At 41.4% G+C, this 19,138-nt stretch overlaps 1 protein-coding gene across 1 annotated transcript; it reads left to right on the top strand.

The window, feature by feature from the left end:
- Positions 1 to 2,825: 2,825 nt before the first annotated feature.
- Positions 2,826 to 17,677, top strand: ldhba (lactate dehydrogenase Ba). Its single transcript, XM_052033958.1, has 8 exons — positions 2,826 to 2,993; positions 5,818 to 5,958; positions 6,827 to 6,944; positions 7,390 to 7,563; positions 8,345 to 8,518; positions 9,331 to 9,448; positions 11,390 to 11,513; positions 17,368 to 17,677. The coding sequence occupies exons 2-8, from the start codon at positions 5,830 to 5,832 to the stop codon at positions 17,539 to 17,541; spliced, it is 1,011 nt and encodes a 336-aa protein (XP_051889918.1). The 5' UTR covers positions 2,826 to 2,993; positions 5,818 to 5,829; the 3' UTR covers positions 17,542 to 17,677.
- The last annotated feature ends 1,461 nt before the right edge of the window (positions 17,678 to 19,138 follow it).

Here is a 19,138-nt window from a genome sequence, read left to right as displayed (position 1 = left end):
TTACAGATAGCAACGGGAATTGAACCCTGATTGCTGGCGCTGTAATAGCATCATGCTAACCACTACGCTACTGTGCCATCCAGCAGTGGAGAGCATTCTGACTGGTTGCATCACGGCCTGGTGTGGAGGCTCCAATGCACAGGATCGAGAGAGGCTGCATAGGGTTGTAGATTCAGCCAGTTCCATCATGGGTACAACCCTCCCCACCATCGAGGACATCTTCAAGAGGCGGTGCCTCAAGAAGGTGGCATCCATCACCAAGGACCCTCACCAACCAGAACAAGACATCTTCTTGTTACTACCATTGGGGATGAGGTACAGTACCCTGAAGACCCACACTCAATGATTCAGAAACAGCTTCTTCCCCTCTGCGTCAGATTCCTGAATGGTCCATGAACCCATAAATACTATCATGTTACTCCTTTTTTTGCACTATTTATTTATTTTTGTAATTTATAGTAATTTTTATGTCTTTGCACTGCACTGCTGCTACAAAATAACACACTTCACATCATATAAGTCAGTGATAATAAATCTGATTCTGATTCTACAGCACAATCCAGTTTATTTATTCCTCAGAAATGGGCTTTGTTGACAAGCACAAGATTTATTGCCCATTCCCAATTGCCTCTCAGAAGTTAGTGGTGAGCTTGAGCCACCGTGGTCCTTCTAATGAAGGCACTACATTGCTGTTGGGGAGAGAGCTCCAGGATTTAGACCCAGTGATGACAAAGGATTGATGATATCTGATTCCACCAGCTCCTCTGGCGGCACATTCTAGATATCAATCACCCTCTATGTTAAAAGCTTTAACCCTCAGGTTCCCTTTAAAACTCCTTCCTCCCACCTTAAACCTATGCTGTCTTGTTTCTGCTACTTTTATCATGGGAAAAAGATTTTGACTATCCACCATATGCCTCCTGTAATTGTATCTTTCTATCAGGTCACCCCTCAGCCTCTTTCGTTCCAGGGAAAATAAGCCCAGCCTTTCCAATCTCTCCGTATAACTAAAGCAGTCCAATCCAGGCAACATCCCAGTGAATCTCCTCTGCATTCTCCAGTATCATCACATCCTTCGGATAGTGTGGCGACCAGGACTCCACACAATACACCAAGTGTTGCCATGCACATGCTGCCCTTGTAGCTCATGGTGGTAGAGGCTGTGGGTCTAGGAATACTGTCAAAGCTGCCATGGGGGGGGGGGGGTAACTGCAGTGCGTTTTGCAGATTCTGCCACCACAATGATGATGGAAAGAATGCTTAGAGTGGTGGATAGTTTGTCCTGGATGGTGTCAAGTTTCTTGAGTGTCATATGGTTTAGTCCACAATCAGGTCAAGTGGAAAGCATTCCATCACACTTGCCCGTACCTTGTAGATGGTGGAAAGGCTTTGGGTAGTGAAAGAGGTGAGTCACTCTCCCATGGATATAGAGTCTCTGACCAGCTCTTGTAACTATAGTGTTTATTTGTCCAGATAACTTGTAATCAATGGCAATAGTGGGCAGGGGAGGGGGGTCATTGCTCAGCAAGAGTAATGCCATTAGCTGTAAAGGGTAGGTGGTTAACTTTCTCGTGTTCTTGTCCTGGCACAAATATTACTGGCCATTTATCATCCCATGCCTTAAGATTGACCAGGCTTTGCTGCAGGAAGGCATGGGCTACTTCACTTTTTGAAGAGTTGTGAACAGAATTGAACATTATGGCTCCATTAGAATCAGAATCAGAATCAGGTTTATTATCACTGACACATGCCATGAAATTTGTTGTTTTGCAGCAGCAGTGCAGTGCAAGACATAAAAATTACTATAAGTTACAAAAATAAGTAAATAGTGCAAAAGAGGAATAACGAGATAGTGTTCATGGGTTCATGGACCGTTCAGAAATCTGATGGCGGAGGGGAAGGACCTGTTCCTGAAACATTGAGTGTGGGTGTTCAGATTCCTGTACTGCAACATTGTACTCTTCATTTTATTTTCTTTTTACTACCTCCATGTAATGATGTATGGCATGATCTGTCAGGATGGCACGGAAAACGACAGCTTTTTACAGTATCTCAGTACATGTGATAATAATAAACCAATACCAATAGATTCAGAACGAATCCTGAATGTGTGCCCTGGCCAAGTGAATGCTGGAAATGCTCCCAGTTGGACCGAGCTAACACCTCATTACAAAAGCATAATAGACAAGGTGCTGGAAAACTGAATTAAAAGTTGAAAATGTCGACAATATTCAGCAGGCCACACCCTATCCACGGTTGGAAGGGGAAGGGTGCTACAGAATACATATGTCCTGATTGCAAAATCCTCCAGCACGAGCGTTTGTAATCCAAACACAGAAGAGGTTGAAGTGAATATGAAGGAAATATACATTTGGGGAACCCAGCGCGGTGTTCCATATTGAGTTACAGCACACACACACACACACACGTCAGAATGAGGGTGGGGAGCGAGAGAATATTAGTGATTTCAAGATCAGTGTACTAATTCTCTCTCTCTCTCTCTCAAGAATTCCGCCAAAGTTAAAGTGATTTGTCCAAATTCAACCCGGAATTCCTATCTTTTGTTGCTGGGTCACAATCACAGCAACCAGTCTTAGAGGTGGGGGCGCTAGCCCACCTTTTATTGTATCGTGGAAAGGGGGTTGCTTTTAAAAAAGTATTTCCCCTCCTTATTGTGAAAAGAGGAGAAAGAACATATTATGGGGCAAGGAGGCGTCATAAATAGGAACCATAATCCCCAATAAGTAACAAGAAGTTAAATTCTATAGGAATATTAGTTATCAAGAACCGCCAATCACTCTCTGAAGGCACAGTCGGTTTACAGCACAGGCAAGCCGAGGAAGTGGAAGCTCGGTTTCCTTTGAGTCAGTGTGACGTGCCCGGCCAATCACATCGAAACGAGGACCAACAAGAAGTTCATTTCAACGATAAAGGAGCACAGAACGGACGGAGGGAGCGATAGACAGACAGGGAGGTGCAGAGGGACATTTTTGGTACGTGCCTTAATGCACACATTGCAACCCACTTACTGTTTCCATGTTTTTTAAACATTTGTGTTTTCACCGCCTGTGTCGATGTTCTTGTTGACTTTCACTGCATTTTATTCTTGAATCGTGTTTTCAAAGCAATCCGATGCTCGGATGATCGCCTTGCCCTGGTAACGTGGCAATATTTGCGGTGTTCCGTTACGTGCTTTTAGTTTTGTTTCAAGGCCAGGATTTTAATTGGAAATGTATGGATGAGCAGAACCTTCCCAAGTGCGAAGTTTTGCGTCCTTTAAAAGTTGGGGACGATGTGAAACTTACAGGCAGCCCCGGGAAGGGCGGATAGTGTGTTCAGCCGGGCGGTAACATTGCATTGGTATGTGACAGGCTGCCGCAGCTCCCCAGGTCTATTTGCCAAAGTTATCTCCGGCGCTTATTCTGCAAACCAGGCCACTTCCATTAAGTCTGACCTTGAGTAAGAAGCGAGGATACGGAAAAGTGGCGGCCGCGGACGATTTGTAACTCATTAATCAAAGGAGAGAGGGGACAACAAAACGAATGTAAAGTCAATAAAATGAGGCAGAGATCAGTTTCGATACTTTTAAAACGTGCAGTATTACACGTTCCATGTCAATTTTCACTTTTAAAGACACAGGATCTATTACGCATTGTTTAAAACTTCTCAGTTCGCAGTTTTAACTATGAGAGTTGCAAAATGGAGTGCACTTTTTAAAATAGCATCCGCCTGTAGGCGTTAAAATAAAAAGAATCTTTGCGCTGGAATTGATACTCGTGGATAAAACAGTGCCATGAAAGAATTTGGCGGCGCTGGATGTCACCTTGCTGGGCCACAACTTTTGACTGGCGTGGCCTGTGCTCCGTTGCATGGGGTCTGAGCTATGCCCAATCTCCATGACGTTCAAGTCATGTACTCATTTTCAAAGGAAAAATCGGCCTAAATTTGCAAATTATCAGTGCAAACTCGAACTTCTGTGATAATGTGTAACAAAAGAGTGCAATTTGAGAGTGTTTAAGAAGATCCAATTTATCTATACAGCACTTTTAACCTTGCTCCAAAGTAAATAGCTTAAAACGAGGTCTTAAAAAAAATAAAGAATTTAAGTCTTAGAGGAGAGGTTAAGGAAAACAAGGCTGGAGCTTTGGGTCTGGGCAACTGAAGGCGTGGGTGCCGGTGGAGGGGAACGGGAAGCCACGTGTAAGAGGCCAGAATGGGAGTTCTGGAAGTGCTAGAGGACAGGAAGAGGTTACGAGGATATGGTGGGATAAAAGCTTGAAGGTATTTGAACAGGTGAGAATTTTAAACTTAAGAGCATGCTGCCACTAGTTCACATATGGGGGTATTTGGTGTTGATATCTGAATACAGATTTGGATGAGCTCAAGTTAATAAAGGGTTGGAAACATGCCTCCATCTATTCTGGCATTTAAGTCGGTTGTAGTTATTGTATATTTATACTGTGAGATTGACTTTTCTGCAAGGTCATTTATATATAGCCAAGTTTTCAAAGCTAAAATAAAAATAAACAAGTGGCTATTGCTTGTTAAGTGTTATCTGGGTGAATTATCAACTTGATGGCTGCAAAGTGCTCCAATTCTTCCAGGTTCTTTGGAAAACAAATGTAGTGGGAGAGCTTGGCAGTTCACAGTTGCAGGGTTCAGTTCCAGCTCTAATTGTTGAGATGAGAGCCTCCTGCATGCAGGTTGCGAGGGTGCCATGTGAAAGGGCTTGGTGCATGCTCAGTCTGGTTCCTACAAAGGTTGGACTTGCAGACCAGAGCTGTTTCATTGCCAGGGTGAACGGTGCACGAGGTGTCACTTTGGCAGTGCCCTCAAAACTGAGGAAGGGGTGGATGGAGTTTTAAGTTACTTGTAGGCTAATCTTGTGTTAGCCAGTTCTGGCAACAGCTTTTCTTAGCAATAGTGATAGTTTCAGCCCACTGTGCAAACCCATCTAAATTAAACACCTCGTGTGTGGTCTTCTATGCCTTTGCGATTGGATGGTTCATCTAGGTAATTGCATGTTCTGAGAATCTTTGCCCTCAGGCCTTCAGTATATTCCAGAATCTGACCATCCCCTGGATGGGGATGGGGTGGGGAATCTTCCTCCTGATCCTTCTAAACATCTTGTCTCCTACCCCTAACCTACACCCTCTAGTTTTTAGACACCTCTGCTACACTAACAAGTTTGTGAAAACCCGACACGTACTTTCCACCTACAAGAACGTGGTACAGCTCTATGGTCTCATCTTTATGAGCAGCAGTGCATGCTTTTTATTTTCTCACTTTTTCTTAGTTCTTTATTGACAAGTGAACTCACGTATCATTCTGTAGCACCTTTAACAACCTCTGGATGGCCCAATGTGCTTTTCAGTCACCGAAGTGCCTTTGAAGTGTGGCCACTGTTGTGATGTGGGATCATAGCTGTGCTATACAGGACTCTTACTTGGGAAATATGTAGTGCTGACACTGAGTGCCTGTAATGGAAAGAATTCCATTCCCTGGTTCCCAACATAGATATCCTCCAGGATTAAAACAAATCTGTACAATGGCATTTAGCCTGTTGAGTTTAAGCTACAGTACAAGCTTTCTTTAGTGCTATATAAAGATTTCTTTGTGGTTGTAAAGCCTGCAGTTTCGTGATTAAGAAATTATTAATGTGATGTGTTTTAGTTTAGATGAAAATACTCACTTTCAGTGGGTCATCTCATCTTGCCCTCAACAGCACTTACTAAAAGGATATGACAATTTAAATATTTTTGAAAGTAAAACAAAATGCATTATTATTTAAAATCTTTAAAAAAAATTTTTTTTTAGTATTCAGAAAACATGGCAACTCTGGAGCAGAAGCTTATCACCCCGGTCTCTCAAGCTCAATCAGATGCTTCAAGAAATAAGGTCACTGTTGTGGGTGTAGGCCAAGTTGGGATGGCCTGTGCTGTCAGCATTCTCTTGAGGGTAAGTGGTCTTTTGTGCTGTCTTTTGTTCATGTAGTTTCCATCATAGGATCATTGAACCTTATACTTGAGACATAGCATTTGAATTGATTAATAGATTTGTTTTCACAGAATATTAATTGTGATTCAACAGATAAAATTCAACTCTGTGACGGTATTTAATTAAGTCACAAGATAAGCAATTATAGTCTGGCACCAAGCAAAAGAGAACAATTCTGCCCTTGTCACTTCCACTTTAAATGAAATTTAAAGTGGAATTCCTTTTAAGCAGACTGAAATTCCTTTTAAGCAGACTGAATACACAGCCTCACAGGCTGGAAGAAATAATGTCACAACAACATTGTGTTTTTTTTAACCTAATGAAATCTCCTTCTATCCTCCTGGTTCTTTTGGCAGTTATCGTGAATCATCTTCTGGTTACTACTTCTCCTGCCAATGGGAACGGTTTCCCTTTGCGTTTTCTCAGAAGCGCTCAGAATTTTGAGCACCTCTGATAAATCTCCCCTTTACCTCCTTTGCTTCTAGTTGAACAATCTCAGCTTCTCCAGTCTTTGCACATCATATAAATTCTTCAGTGACTTAACTTCCTCCTGCTTATATTTGGGAATGTGCATTTCTTGTAGGATGCATCCCTTCCTAGTAGAACCTGGTATGCTAGATTCTCATTGCAAATCTTTGGAAATTTGCCTAAATGGGTTTACCAATGGAATAAAACATTACAGTTGGATACTGACTGGGGAGGGAACAAGCTTGAGGGTTCAGGCACCTCCTCATGCTATTTTCAGTTGTACGTGTTGCCTAATGTGTTCATATTGGGGTGAAGTTTGAGGAGAAACCGGCATGTAACAAAACACCACTTCCTTTCTCAGGACCTTGCTGATGAGATGGCTTTGGTTGATGTTCTGGAAGACAAACTGAAAGGAGAAATGATGGACCTTCTTCATGGCAGTCTGTTCCTTAAAACTCCAAAGATTGTGGCTGACAAAGGTAATAAAGGTCATTGTGTCATAGTTTTGGGAATCAGGCTCACCAAGTTAACACTGCCCATCAAACACTCATTTGCTGTAATCCTGCACGCATTTCCATCAACTCCCAGATTCTACCACTCCCTGACACACTAGGGATAATTTGCTGTGGCTGATTTTTCCCGTCAACCCACACATCTTTAGGAGGTGGGAGGAACCCGCTCGCACATGGGGTGAATGTGCACACTCCACTCGGACAGCACCAGAAGTCAGGATCATACTTGGAGCTGTGAGACAACAGCTGTACTAACTGGGCCACAGTGAATGCTTGAATTGCTTATGTATTTTTTTGTTCTTGATTGCATGATGAATTGCAAGGACAGAGATCAATGCATCCAGTTTGAAGATTGTAGTTCACCTGTTAACTTTTGCTCTTGTAACTTAAGTTTGATTTCCCTGTTGCACAGATTATGCCGTAACTGCAAATTCTCGGGTGGTGATTGTGACTGCTGGGGCACGTCAGCAGGAGGGCGAAAGCCGTCTCAACCTGGTCCAGAGAAATGTCAACATCTTCAAATTCATCGTCCCTCAGATTGTAAAATACAGCCCCAACTGCACGATCATTGTGGTTTCCAATCCAGGTAATTGCAGAACTTTTTAAGGGATAAGTTGCTTCCAAATCTGGCAGCTATAATATTTGCCACAACAGCAACTGCTTGTACAGAGTGTCCTAACTTCCCAGCTGTTACAGTGTGGTCATTGTCCTAATGAAGGGAGGTACAGCAGATAATGTGCACTCTGCAAGATAGCACATTGAGACATGCAGCTGGGAATCGGGTGCTTTAGTCCCAACAAGTGCCCACTGACCATTTTATGTCAATTTATTCTAATCCCATTTTAGTCTCCCCACATTCCCCTTAACTCTTCCCAATTGGCATTAATTGCTGGTAAGTCTGCTTACAGTAATGTTGGTGGAGAAGGTAAGAAATCCAGTATGCTTCAAAATAGTATCTTTCACGTCCACTCAGTGGGTCAAAAGGTGATATCTCCAACACTGTGGCACTCATTCAGTGAAACTGCAATCAGTATTCTATGCTCCAGTATTAGAGGACATGCACCCACAAACTTTGAATACAGATGCAAGAGTGCTCTGAGCCATGGCCAATGCCAATTAGATCTTGTAGATCATATGAACCTTTAACGAATCGGAGCCAGTGCATCCCCCTTTCGGCAGACCAGGAGGACAAATTGGGAATTTCCACACCCATAATTTTCCATTCAGTCAAGTTTCTACTACTAAAAGTTATCAAGATAGTGAAACATGACTGTTTATAGTTGAATTGTGTCATTATTCTATAATTGATCTCACTGTAAACCATTTGAACTTGGAAGCCATAAATTTTCTTTTGTTTCCGGATCTAGTGGACATTTTGACCTACGTAACTTGGAAAATTAGTGGCTTCCCGAAGAATCGTGTGATTGGCAGTGGCTGTAACTTGGACTCTGCCAGATTCCGCTACCTGATGGCTGAGAAACTTGGTCTCCATCCATCCAGCTGCCACGGTTGGGTGCTTGGTGAACACGGAGATTCCAGTGGTAAGGCGAAGTGGTTGGAGTGTGTGTTGCCAGATTACAACAGGTGACGGATATTGCACACTCTTTAGTTGTATCAGATTGAGGTGATTCTAATCCTACAGTCTTAGGGAACCCAGGCTGATGGAACAATGAAAACCACACTGGTTATCTACTTGGAACTGATGTTCTTTCCAGCTGAGGCTCCCTCAGCCTCTAGCTTTCTTGCCTAGTCACCCCAACCAGAAACCCCACCCCCAAAAAAAAGTGTGTGTGTGTGTGTGTGTGTTCCTTTGGCACCTCGAGCCTCAGTTGCCCAAACTTCCAGTTCAGCCCACCATTTCCATATGTGTTTGAGGTGGGGAGTTTCTGGGTGATACGTAGATAAAGCCATTGAGTACTTTCTGCATTAAGCCTGGCCAGCCCAATAACTGTGTCCAAGGAGTTAAAACAGATTGCGGTTGTAATGCTATTTTAATCCAATTATTATGTGGACTTAATTTTTAGGAACCATGAGAGTGAATTTGGCAATGCTGTTAAACAGCTGTGAGCCAGCTGTTTTGCTTTATTGGCACAAGATGTGCTAAGTAAATTAGTTCCTCATTAGCTAATCAGATATTTCAGTTGTTTGAGTTAGAAATAGCATTTACTTCACAAACAAACATTAGCACAAAGGTGTTAGTTGTAGTGAGTTGTATTATTGAATGTGATATGCTGCATGTATCATTACATGTGTAACACTAGAGGTTGCACGCAGCAGTTAAGTGGCATTTTGCCCACCGTTCTCTGGAATGACGTCACAGGACTGTCTGCATTCAGATGCTTTGCTTTTATAGTTCCTGTTTGGAGCGGCGTCAATGTGGCAGGAGTTGGGCTGCAGCAGCTGAATCCTAATATTGGAACTGCCCAGGACAAGGAGAACTGGAAGGATGTGCACAAAATGGTTGTGGACAGGTACACACTAATGCTTAAGTGAAAAGATCAGCGTAAGTCATTGTTGGAAATGAATTGGATGGAAGCCAATGTCCTGACTTTCATTGGGATTAAGTGTTGCTTTAACCAAGCATCACAAAAAAATGTCAAGACACAATAAAGATTTAGAAAGATGTTTTCAGTTTCTTACCAACAGCAGCACTTTGATCAGAGATCATTGCCATTGAGTTTTGATCTAGAAACTCAATGGCATTTTTTTTTCAGCATTGTGCAACTGAAGGTTTTATTTTCTCTCCAGAGTGAAATACAACAGTGACAGTCCGCTGCAGATGTTTGACCAGGCATGAGTGTCCCTTATGCCCTGACGCAATTTCAAATGCAAGGAAGACATTGCTCCCCATGCAATGCTGCTTTGGAGCACTGCAGGGAATTAGCCCACATTGCCCTGGTGAACTCCCAGCACTTGTGTGTATGGCTTGGTCTAACCACTGGGGCCATGCTTTCTTACTGCACTGATTATCCTTGATCCTCCATCACACTGAAAATTCCACAATCTGTTGCCCACTCTATCCTGCAATTTTCTTTCAACCTGACTGCAATTGAAATGCCTGCCTCCAGATTTTGTTGCTGCACCAACTGCCCAAAAGGGAGTCACCAACTTGTCCTCTCTCTCCCCTCTGTCATGCAAACTCTGATACCCCAGCCACAACACCAGCTTCTGAAATGAGTATTGGGTACACACTTCCACTTCTGAAAATGTGTGATGCTTTAGATCTTGTTTAAAAACCGGAGATTGAACAATCAGCATAGTTGTTGGCACCTCACTGCTGCTTTTGTCTAGCCCACCACTTGGATTACACTAGAATTTCTAGACAATAGCCAGATTGGAAGGTAACTTTATTGGTAACTTCACTGATGTATGTTGTTGCTCCCATGTCCATATCTGTGCACAAAATTAGAATTGCACAGTAATATCTAATTTTGCCTACAAGAAAGAAGGCAAATTAAATGAAAGGGCTCGCATTTTATACAGCATCTTTTATTACTGCAGGTGATCCAATGTACCCAATATAGTGAGGCATACTTGTTATTGTAAGGTATGGAACAGGAGTAGGCTGGTCAGCCACTTAACTCTGGTCCACTGTTTTAATCTCCATCTGTTTGAATGTCTCCACTTTTGACTAACGTTGCTTCATTTCCCTTGATGTTCTTCCCCTCCCCAAAACAAACCTCGGCTTCAATCTTGAAAGCTCTGATTGTCTCTGAATCAAAATATTTGGGATAGAGAATTCCTGATTTCAGCTACCCTTCCGAAGGAAAATGTTCTTCTAATGGTCTGACAGTAAATTATAAGACTGTGTCCTCTTGCTGTGGTTCTACCAAGTGTGGGAGCCAGCTTGCACATAGCAAAGTCTTACAATGGACAGGAAGTTCATGCTTACGGGAGATTAAGACTGCTTGCAGAAGCTTTCAGGCTTACAAAATGAGGTGAGGAAGGAGTGGATGCCTGAATTGTAATGGGTGTCACAAATTTTGGATTAAATGCTGCTTAAGTGGAGATAAAACTTTTAAAGCCTCACTATAATCAATTTAGTAAAAAAAAAGATAGATTCCAGTATAGAAGGCTGACATTTGTATGGCCTAATGATACTTCACAAGCAGCAGTGAACTTAATCTGGATGTTAACAGCTGCAATTGGCACATTTATGAATTTCTCTCCTATGATTTTATTTCATTAGATACAGTGTAAAGTAGCTACTGTGATAATCAAAATCAGTGTAACATTGATTTTGCATCCCAGCTAGGTATTCTGCATGAAGCTCTATATTCTAAATGGTACAGAAAAGCATCATTAATCCCAATTTGTCATTAGTGAGATGATTGTCGTGTAATTCTCTCATTTTTAGTTGAGGCTGTGATTAGCTGCATAAATGCCTGATTATAAACTTTGATCTTTCCTAGTGCCTATGAAGTGATTAAACTGAAGGGGTATACCAACTGGGCTATTGGCCTTAGTGTTGCTGAACTGACTGAATCCATTGTGAAAAATCTAAAAAGGATTCACCCAGTGTCCACCATGGTGAAGGTACGAAACCTTGCTGTATTACTAAATAACTCATTTAATGTATTGCCATTTTGATCGAGTGCTTAATCGTCAGTATTGGGATCAGTATTCTAAATGGGAGAATGGATCAGCTCATGATAGAATGGCGGAGCAGACTTGATGGGCCGAATGGCCGACTTCTGGTCCTTTGTCTTATGGTCTATGCCATCATCTCTATCCATTAATAGCTGAATTTTGAAATAATATGTGGCTAGCTTACGGCAAAATATTAACAGGTGATCTTCCTGGAACAATTACCTTGCCAGTATAGTTTCTTAGTTAGTCTTGTTACAGCTGTAGCTTCCAATGAGGAATTTCTTTCTGCCTCCATTCAGTATTACCACTTCACTGTCCCTCTCGCTACAAGTAGATGCTGACTTCGTTACTTACTTTCTCTGTGATTGTGTGGTCAACTTAAAGCTATCAGGAACTGAACACTTTAGAATGTCCCTGATATTCAGAAATCTTTTTAAAAGATCAAACTTTTTTAAAACAAAAAGTAAGTTTGAAAGATGCTTAAATAATTGAAAACATTAAAGCAAATGCAATTCGTACAAAAAGATGTAAATAACCCACAACCATCTTTGTCCATTTCAATGAGCGACTCTGCTCTATTAATGTGGTTCTCCACAGAACAGCCAGCATTTCCAAGCAGGTTTAACCCATAGAAAATAGTTGAGGACTATATTGCCTTGATATTTGTGGAGTTATGTTAGACCAAGACTTGTAATGTGAATACTGAAGAAATAGTCATCAAACTGCTCTGGATCATCACCTGATCTCCTCCTGCGAATGCATGATGCATAATTTTCTCTACCTTAATAAAAAAGATTGGTCTTTTGCACTCAACTTTTCTTATGTCTGATATCAGTCATTAGACTAATACATCTTTTGGCATGTTCCAATAAAGTTTTGGTTTTTTTGACATTAGATGAATAGAAGCTTTTCAGTTGGCCAAATAGAAATGTCATGAAGATTTTTAACATTGGCTGAAATTGGGTGGGAAGTATTTCAAAATTTATATTAAAATGCTTCTGTTCTTAAATAGTTACAAATCTTCATCCACCATATTTATTCTGCAAGACTTTTCCAAGTCATGTAAAATAATGAATACTTCAAAATATAGTAAAACAACCTTTGACATCTGATTAGAGGGGATGGGAGAAATGAGTGAGGAAATGGAATTGCCCCTTGCGCTAGCACATACTCAGTAGGCCGAATGTCCTTCCTTATCATAAGGGGGGAAAAAATGAAAGAAATGTGAAGCCTTGCAATGCACTGCATTTGCTTTAGTCCAAATACAAACAAACTTAAGATGCTGGTATTGGTTTATTATTGTCACTTGTACCGAGGTACAGTGAAAAGCTTGTCTTACAAACTGATCGTACAGGTCAATTCATTACACAGTTCAGTTACATTGAGTTAGTACAAAGTGCATTGATGCAGTACAGGTAAAAACAATAACAGTACAGAGTAAAGTGTCACAGCTACAGAGAAAGTGCAGTGCAATAAGGTGCAAGGTCACAACAAGGTAGATCATGAGGTCATAGTCCATCTCATCGTATAAGCGAACTGTTCAATAGTCTTATCACAGTGGGGTAGAAGCTGTCGTTAAGTCTGGTCGTACGTGCCCTCAGGCACCTGTATCTTCTACCCAATGGAAGAGGAGAGAAGAGAGGATGTCCCGGGTGGGTGGGGTCTTTGATTATGCTGGCTGCTACACCAAGACAACGAGAGGTAAAGACAGAGTCCAAGGAGGGGAGTTGGAAATGTGAAATAAAGATAGAATGCTGGAAATGCTATGGAGAGTACAACAGAGTTAATGAAACTCAAGCTAATGACACTGCTTTTGTGTTTGATCTGTGATGATTGTTTGTAATAACAGGCACTATATTCACAGAGTGGCACCCTGGTTCAAAGTAAAGGAATATTCACTTCAAGGAGTGGGGAAAATGCTTGCTGGAAACCTAACACTGCAGCAGGCAGCTTAATTCTTAGTTTCTCCATAAACAGTGGTTACGGTAGTCTGGATGTTACTAGATACTGTAATTAACTTAATTGAATCACAAGTGGGAGAGAAATAAGCACATGGGGCACATCACTTGAGCTGCAAGCTTAAGGAATTATTTAAAAGTATAATTTGATAGTTATGGTCCAATTCAATTGTTATTTTCTTATAGAACTTGTAACAACTTTCATTTCTTTTTAGCTCCAGTGACCCAGGTTCAATTTTGACCTCTGGTGCTATCTGTGGAGTTCACACGTTCTCCCTGTGACTGCAGGAGTTTTCTCTAGGTACTCCAGTCTCCTCTGACGCCCCAAAACTGTGGGTTGGGAGATTAACTTGCCATTGTAAATAGCCCCTAGTGTGTAGGTGAGTGTTAGATTCTGGGGGGAGTTGACGAGAATATGGTGAGAATAAAATGGGATTAGTGCAAATGGGTGCATGATAGCCGACATGGAGTTGTTGGGCTGAATGGCCTGTTTCTATGTGACTCTCTGTAATAGTGGTAGAATTGATGGAATGTGGGGAGAATAGGTGACAAAGTTGATGGGGAGTAGGATTGCTCTGTGAGCAGGCTAGACTCAATGACTGGAAATAGCCTCCACCCATATCACATGGAAATATGAAAATAAGGTGCATCTCTTTGATAATTCTGATAGTATTACCAGACACAGATGGAGAGTTAGAGTAATGTATACATGAAGGCTAATCTACAGGAAACTAAAGAACTGGCCGAAAATGGCCAGAGCACATCTATTCAGTAGGGGGGAGCTGTCAGTCAATCTCCACCCACAGAAACATTCAGTGAGACCTACTCTGCCGGAAAGGAATGGTTACATGTGTTTGAGGTAACACGTAGGGTTGAGGATACATTGTATAGCTGCCGTGCTTCTTGTTTTATAAAAAAAAGGACTGATAGATGCTGGCAATTAAGAATGAGTGTAGAATGAGCTATATACCGCTAGGGATGACCTGAGTATTCAGATCTGCATCACCTGGCTCTAGACTGATGTGATTCAGAATTATTAGTCGTTAATGACTCGTGTTGGGCAATCTGGACCCTACCTGTACCTGTTCCAAAGTTTGTGTTCGCTTGCATGCATGAGGACTGTGACTTCATTCCACCCCAATAATTTTGTACATGGGAAATTCAGCCCTTTGCGGCAATACTAGCTCTGAGCAGTTACATTTTCCCTGAAGTCTATATTTGCCACCTTTTCATCAACTCCCCCCAGATTTTACCACTTGCCAACGCACTAGCAGCATTCTTAGTGGACAATTAACCTCCCAACTTGCATGTCCTTGGGATATAGGAGGAAACGTCTGCAGTCACAGAGAATGTGCCAACTCCACACATGCAGCAGAGGATTGAACCCAGGTCACTGGAGCTGTGGGACAGGAGCTCTACCAGCTGTACCACCTGATTAATATTAATCTTAAAAGTGATGACAAGAATGGGCTCGGAAGTATCTAATCAGATGCACAGACTTGAAGCTCAATTGTGGCATGCACTACACATAGTCGACATCCTCTTTACCTTCTCCACTGCACAACTTGACAGAACAGTGTACAAAGTTTTTTTTTAGAAAAGCTTCTTGAAGTTCTTTAGCACTCAAGTATATTTGTGTTTTATAAAATCAGCTCAATATATATACTTTGTAAAGTCACCAGATATCTTGGCTCGGGTCTGAGTGTAACAGCCAAATTAGTTACTTCTAGTGGAAAGTTGTCCATAATTGATATAATGGAGCTTGGATACAATGAAGCTTGGATAAATACTGGAAATGGACGTGGGCTAATCAGCTCCTTCAGCCTTTACTACTACTCAATTGGATCTTAACCAGATTATGTAAATCTACACGAAGAGCAATTAAAGGAATAGAATCAGGATCGGGTTTATTATCATTGACATGTCATGAAATTTGTTTTGTGGCAGCAGTATAGTGCAAAGACATAAGTTACTCTAAGTTACAAAAATAAATAATGCAAAAGATGAATAACGAGGTAGTGTTCATGGACAGTTCAAAAATCTGATGGCGGAGGGGAAGAAGCTATTCCTGAAATGTTGAGTGTGGGTCTTCAGGCTCCTGTACCTCCTCCCTGCTGATAGTAACGAGAAGAGGGCATGTCCCGGATGGTGAGGGTCCTTAATGATGGCTGCTGCCTTCCTGAGGCACCGCCTCTTGAAGATGTGCTCGTGATGGAGCTGGCTGAGTCTATAACCCTCTGCAGCCTTTTTCGATCCTGCTCATTGAAGCCTTCATACCAGGCGGTGATGCAACCAGTCAGAATGCTCTCCACTGTGCATTTGTAGAAATTTGCAAGAGTCTTTGGTAACAGACCAAATCTCCTCAACCTGATGAAGCAGAGCTGCTAGTGTGCCACCTTCATGATTGCATCAATGTGTTGGGCAAGATAGATCCTCTGAGATGTTGATGTCCATGAACTTGAAGCTGCTCACCTTCTTCCATCGCTGACCCCTCAGTGAAGACTGGTGTGTGTTCTCCCGCCTTCCCCTTCCTGAAGTCCACAATTAATTTCTTGGTCTTTCTGACATTGAGTGTGAGGTTGTTGTTGCAACACCAATCATGCATATGATCAAATGTTCAAATTAGAATTGGTTTAAACACTTCCACTTCCCAACCATCGACTTTAGTTCCTTAACTTTTAATAGCCTACCCCTAACAAAAATCTAATAATTGTAGGTTTGAAGTTTTCAGTTCTATTCCTGCCTCAATAGTTTTGAGGAAGAAAGTGTTCTGGATTCTGTCTGCCCTTTTGAGTGAAAGTACATTGTCTTCTGCAGTCTCTTAATACCCCAAGTCTCATTTTAAAGTTGTGTCCTCTTTGATGTGGACTTGCGTGCTGGGGGAATAAAGTTTCTCTCTCCATCATATAAATTCCTTTAACCTGTTTAAAGTGTGAAGGATCATTGTGTAACCATCTACATTTATGAGAACAAAAGCCTATTCTATGCAACCTGTTGTCATAATTTGCTGCCTCAGTATTGGTGCATCTACACAGCATTCCTTCCATAATGTCCTTCCCTAGCTAAGGTGCCAGTAGTGAATGCAGGATCTAAATTGGATCTAATCAGAAGTTTATAAAGCTAAAGCTTCCACCTCTTTGGTCTTTTGTACATCTGATCCTTTAAGGTAATTTGCCATTAACTTTTTAAATATTTTTCACCCTTACTCGTGATTTGGCTCTTTATTTTTTTTAGATTTCTATTTTTTTGGCCATTTAATTTTGAACTGACAACTTAATATTCCACATTATCCCTTAATTGATCCATACTGTTATTGAGAGGTCAAGAGGTGTGAAATAGGTGGCTGACGTGGTATTTTTCCCTTTACTCCAGCCATTTAAGCTTAAACTACTCCCACCATTTTACACCTTCAAGTGAAAGTTGATTCCAGCAACTTTTGTTACCTTGAAGACTTTCCAATGAGCAGAGTTCTCTGCCATGTAATTTGACCATGCACCTCATTGGTTTGGTACTTTTATCGGATGCTCCTGCTATTTTTGGGTACTTACCACTTTTTAGATGACGTGTGTTCCTTGCAAATTCAGGGAAGTAAAATCAAAAGTGAGGCCTTGTTTATATAACCTGCTTTGGGTTTCTTTTGAACTGCCCAATGGTTTTGCTCACTCTGTTGCCTTTCTGTCTGCCTCCTGGATACCAGTATCCTACAGTTAAATGCACAATATATTTTTAGTTGGGAAGAACAATGTTTGTCTAATTGGCCTTGTGTATATGCAACACAAATTTTATTATCTGTAAATAGTGCACTGCTCTCCAGTGACAATGTAATATTACCCAATCCCCAGGGCTTGTATGGCATACCAAATGAAGTCTTCCTGAGCCTGCCCTGTGTCCTGAGTGCTGAGGGTCTGACTGCCATCATCAACCAAACCCTGAAAGAAGATGAGGTGGCCCAGCTGAGGAAGAGTGCTGAGACCCTCTGGGCCATTCAGAAGGAACTGAAGGATCTGCAAAGTTAAGCTAACTGTAAATTGGTTATTTATAGCAAAGAGTATCAGCATTCTTTTGCAGTGGGAGTAGTGGTGTTACTGTGTACACCCAAATAGCACAACTGATATGGCTGTCATCTACAAACAATAAAATATATTCCACCTATGTGCTTCTCAGTTACTTCAAAAATGTTGCTGTAGTGAAGATGACTTTTGTACCTCTACAGGTAAAGACCCATATTATCTTTTTCACAAAGATGGACGCAAAAGAGGCCCATCTAGTTCATCTTCTCGTAAAACATCCAATTTGCTCCTTTCAAGAACGTAAACTTTTTGAATGCCTCCAGTCCACAACCTAGTTGCCTGGTCCACATACAGATAAGCAAGACACTTACTGATACCAGTTCCTTAAGCAAATTTAGTTTATTCCATCTTTCTCATTGAGTCATGTTACAGAAGGTGGCCATTCAACCCCTTTGTGCCCATGCTAGCTTTCTGAAAGAGCTATGCAATTATTCTCCTTCCCATAATTGGTATTGGTTTATTATTGTCCCTTGTACCAAGGTTTTACTTTTCAGTCCTATATCCCTTTGAAACTTATCTGTTGGATCTTTAGACAATTGTATTTTGTAACAGGCAAATTTCGCACAAGAAGTACTCATACCAATTTTCTCAAATCTGCTTCCTCTTAGCTGATTGAGTTGCATGTGATTTTACATGTGGTTGTCATACTGCTAGAGAAAGAACAATTCAGTCATTAGTGGAATGTTGACTTCAAGCACCTTCACTGGAGTATGCAGCCAACCAAGTGGTCAAATGTTGAATTAAACCAGCATTGATAGAAGCAGAAAATGTTGGAATTATACAGTAGCTAATCCATGGGCACAGACAGTGACTCCTACAGTAAAATTGATAGTCTGCTATTGTTCAGAACTCCTGATGGTTTGACACCTGGCTCACTGTGACTGCACTCCCTTTATTTCACTGTGGCCCTTGTTCTGACACTCCCATCAACACACCAGGGAACCATTTCCCACACTCCCTTGAAACTCACTCTGGCACTGTTACTACACTTCATTTAAACTCACTATAGGACAGTCTTTCCCACACTCCCTTTAAAATAACTGAGTTTGCTGGAAAAGTTACGACAGTATTGTGTAACATCTAAAAATAAATGTATTGGTGGATTAATGGGAATAGTATCCAATAGCCTGGTAAATTTGCTAGTCTGACACAACCGAAGTTCCGAGCTTGGAGGATTAATAGAGTTTTACTATATTTAGGATTGCTAAAATGTCCATCGAGATTGAGGACAACAAGAGCACAGGCCCTAACCCCCAATAATTATTGAGAATTACAGCACTTTGTGTGAGTGAATATGAGTCTATTTAAAGGCCTCATCTGACATCAGACAAATTTCCTGTGTTACTGTTCACCCTGCTGATTGGCCAGGATCAGGTTGTGACGAAATAGATCACAAGTTAAGGCAAGCTTCCTGCAGTGTGCCACAGAGCCTCAGAAAGTACTGCGGTGTTAGCTCACCAATTTGGTAGCAGGGCTTTAAAGAGTTAAATTATGAGCATGGGGTCAAAGTCTTAATCCCCTAAAAGCAAAAGAAATTCAAAAG

This window comes from Pristis pectinata, chromosome 19, assembly GCF_009764475.1.
Source record: "Pristis pectinata isolate sPriPec2 chromosome 19, sPriPec2.1.pri, whole genome shotgun sequence".
Classification (NCBI taxonomy): domain Eukaryota; kingdom Metazoa; phylum Chordata; class Chondrichthyes; order Rhinopristiformes; family Pristidae; genus Pristis; species Pristis pectinata.
This window is presented reverse-complemented; position numbering and strand designations above follow the sequence as displayed.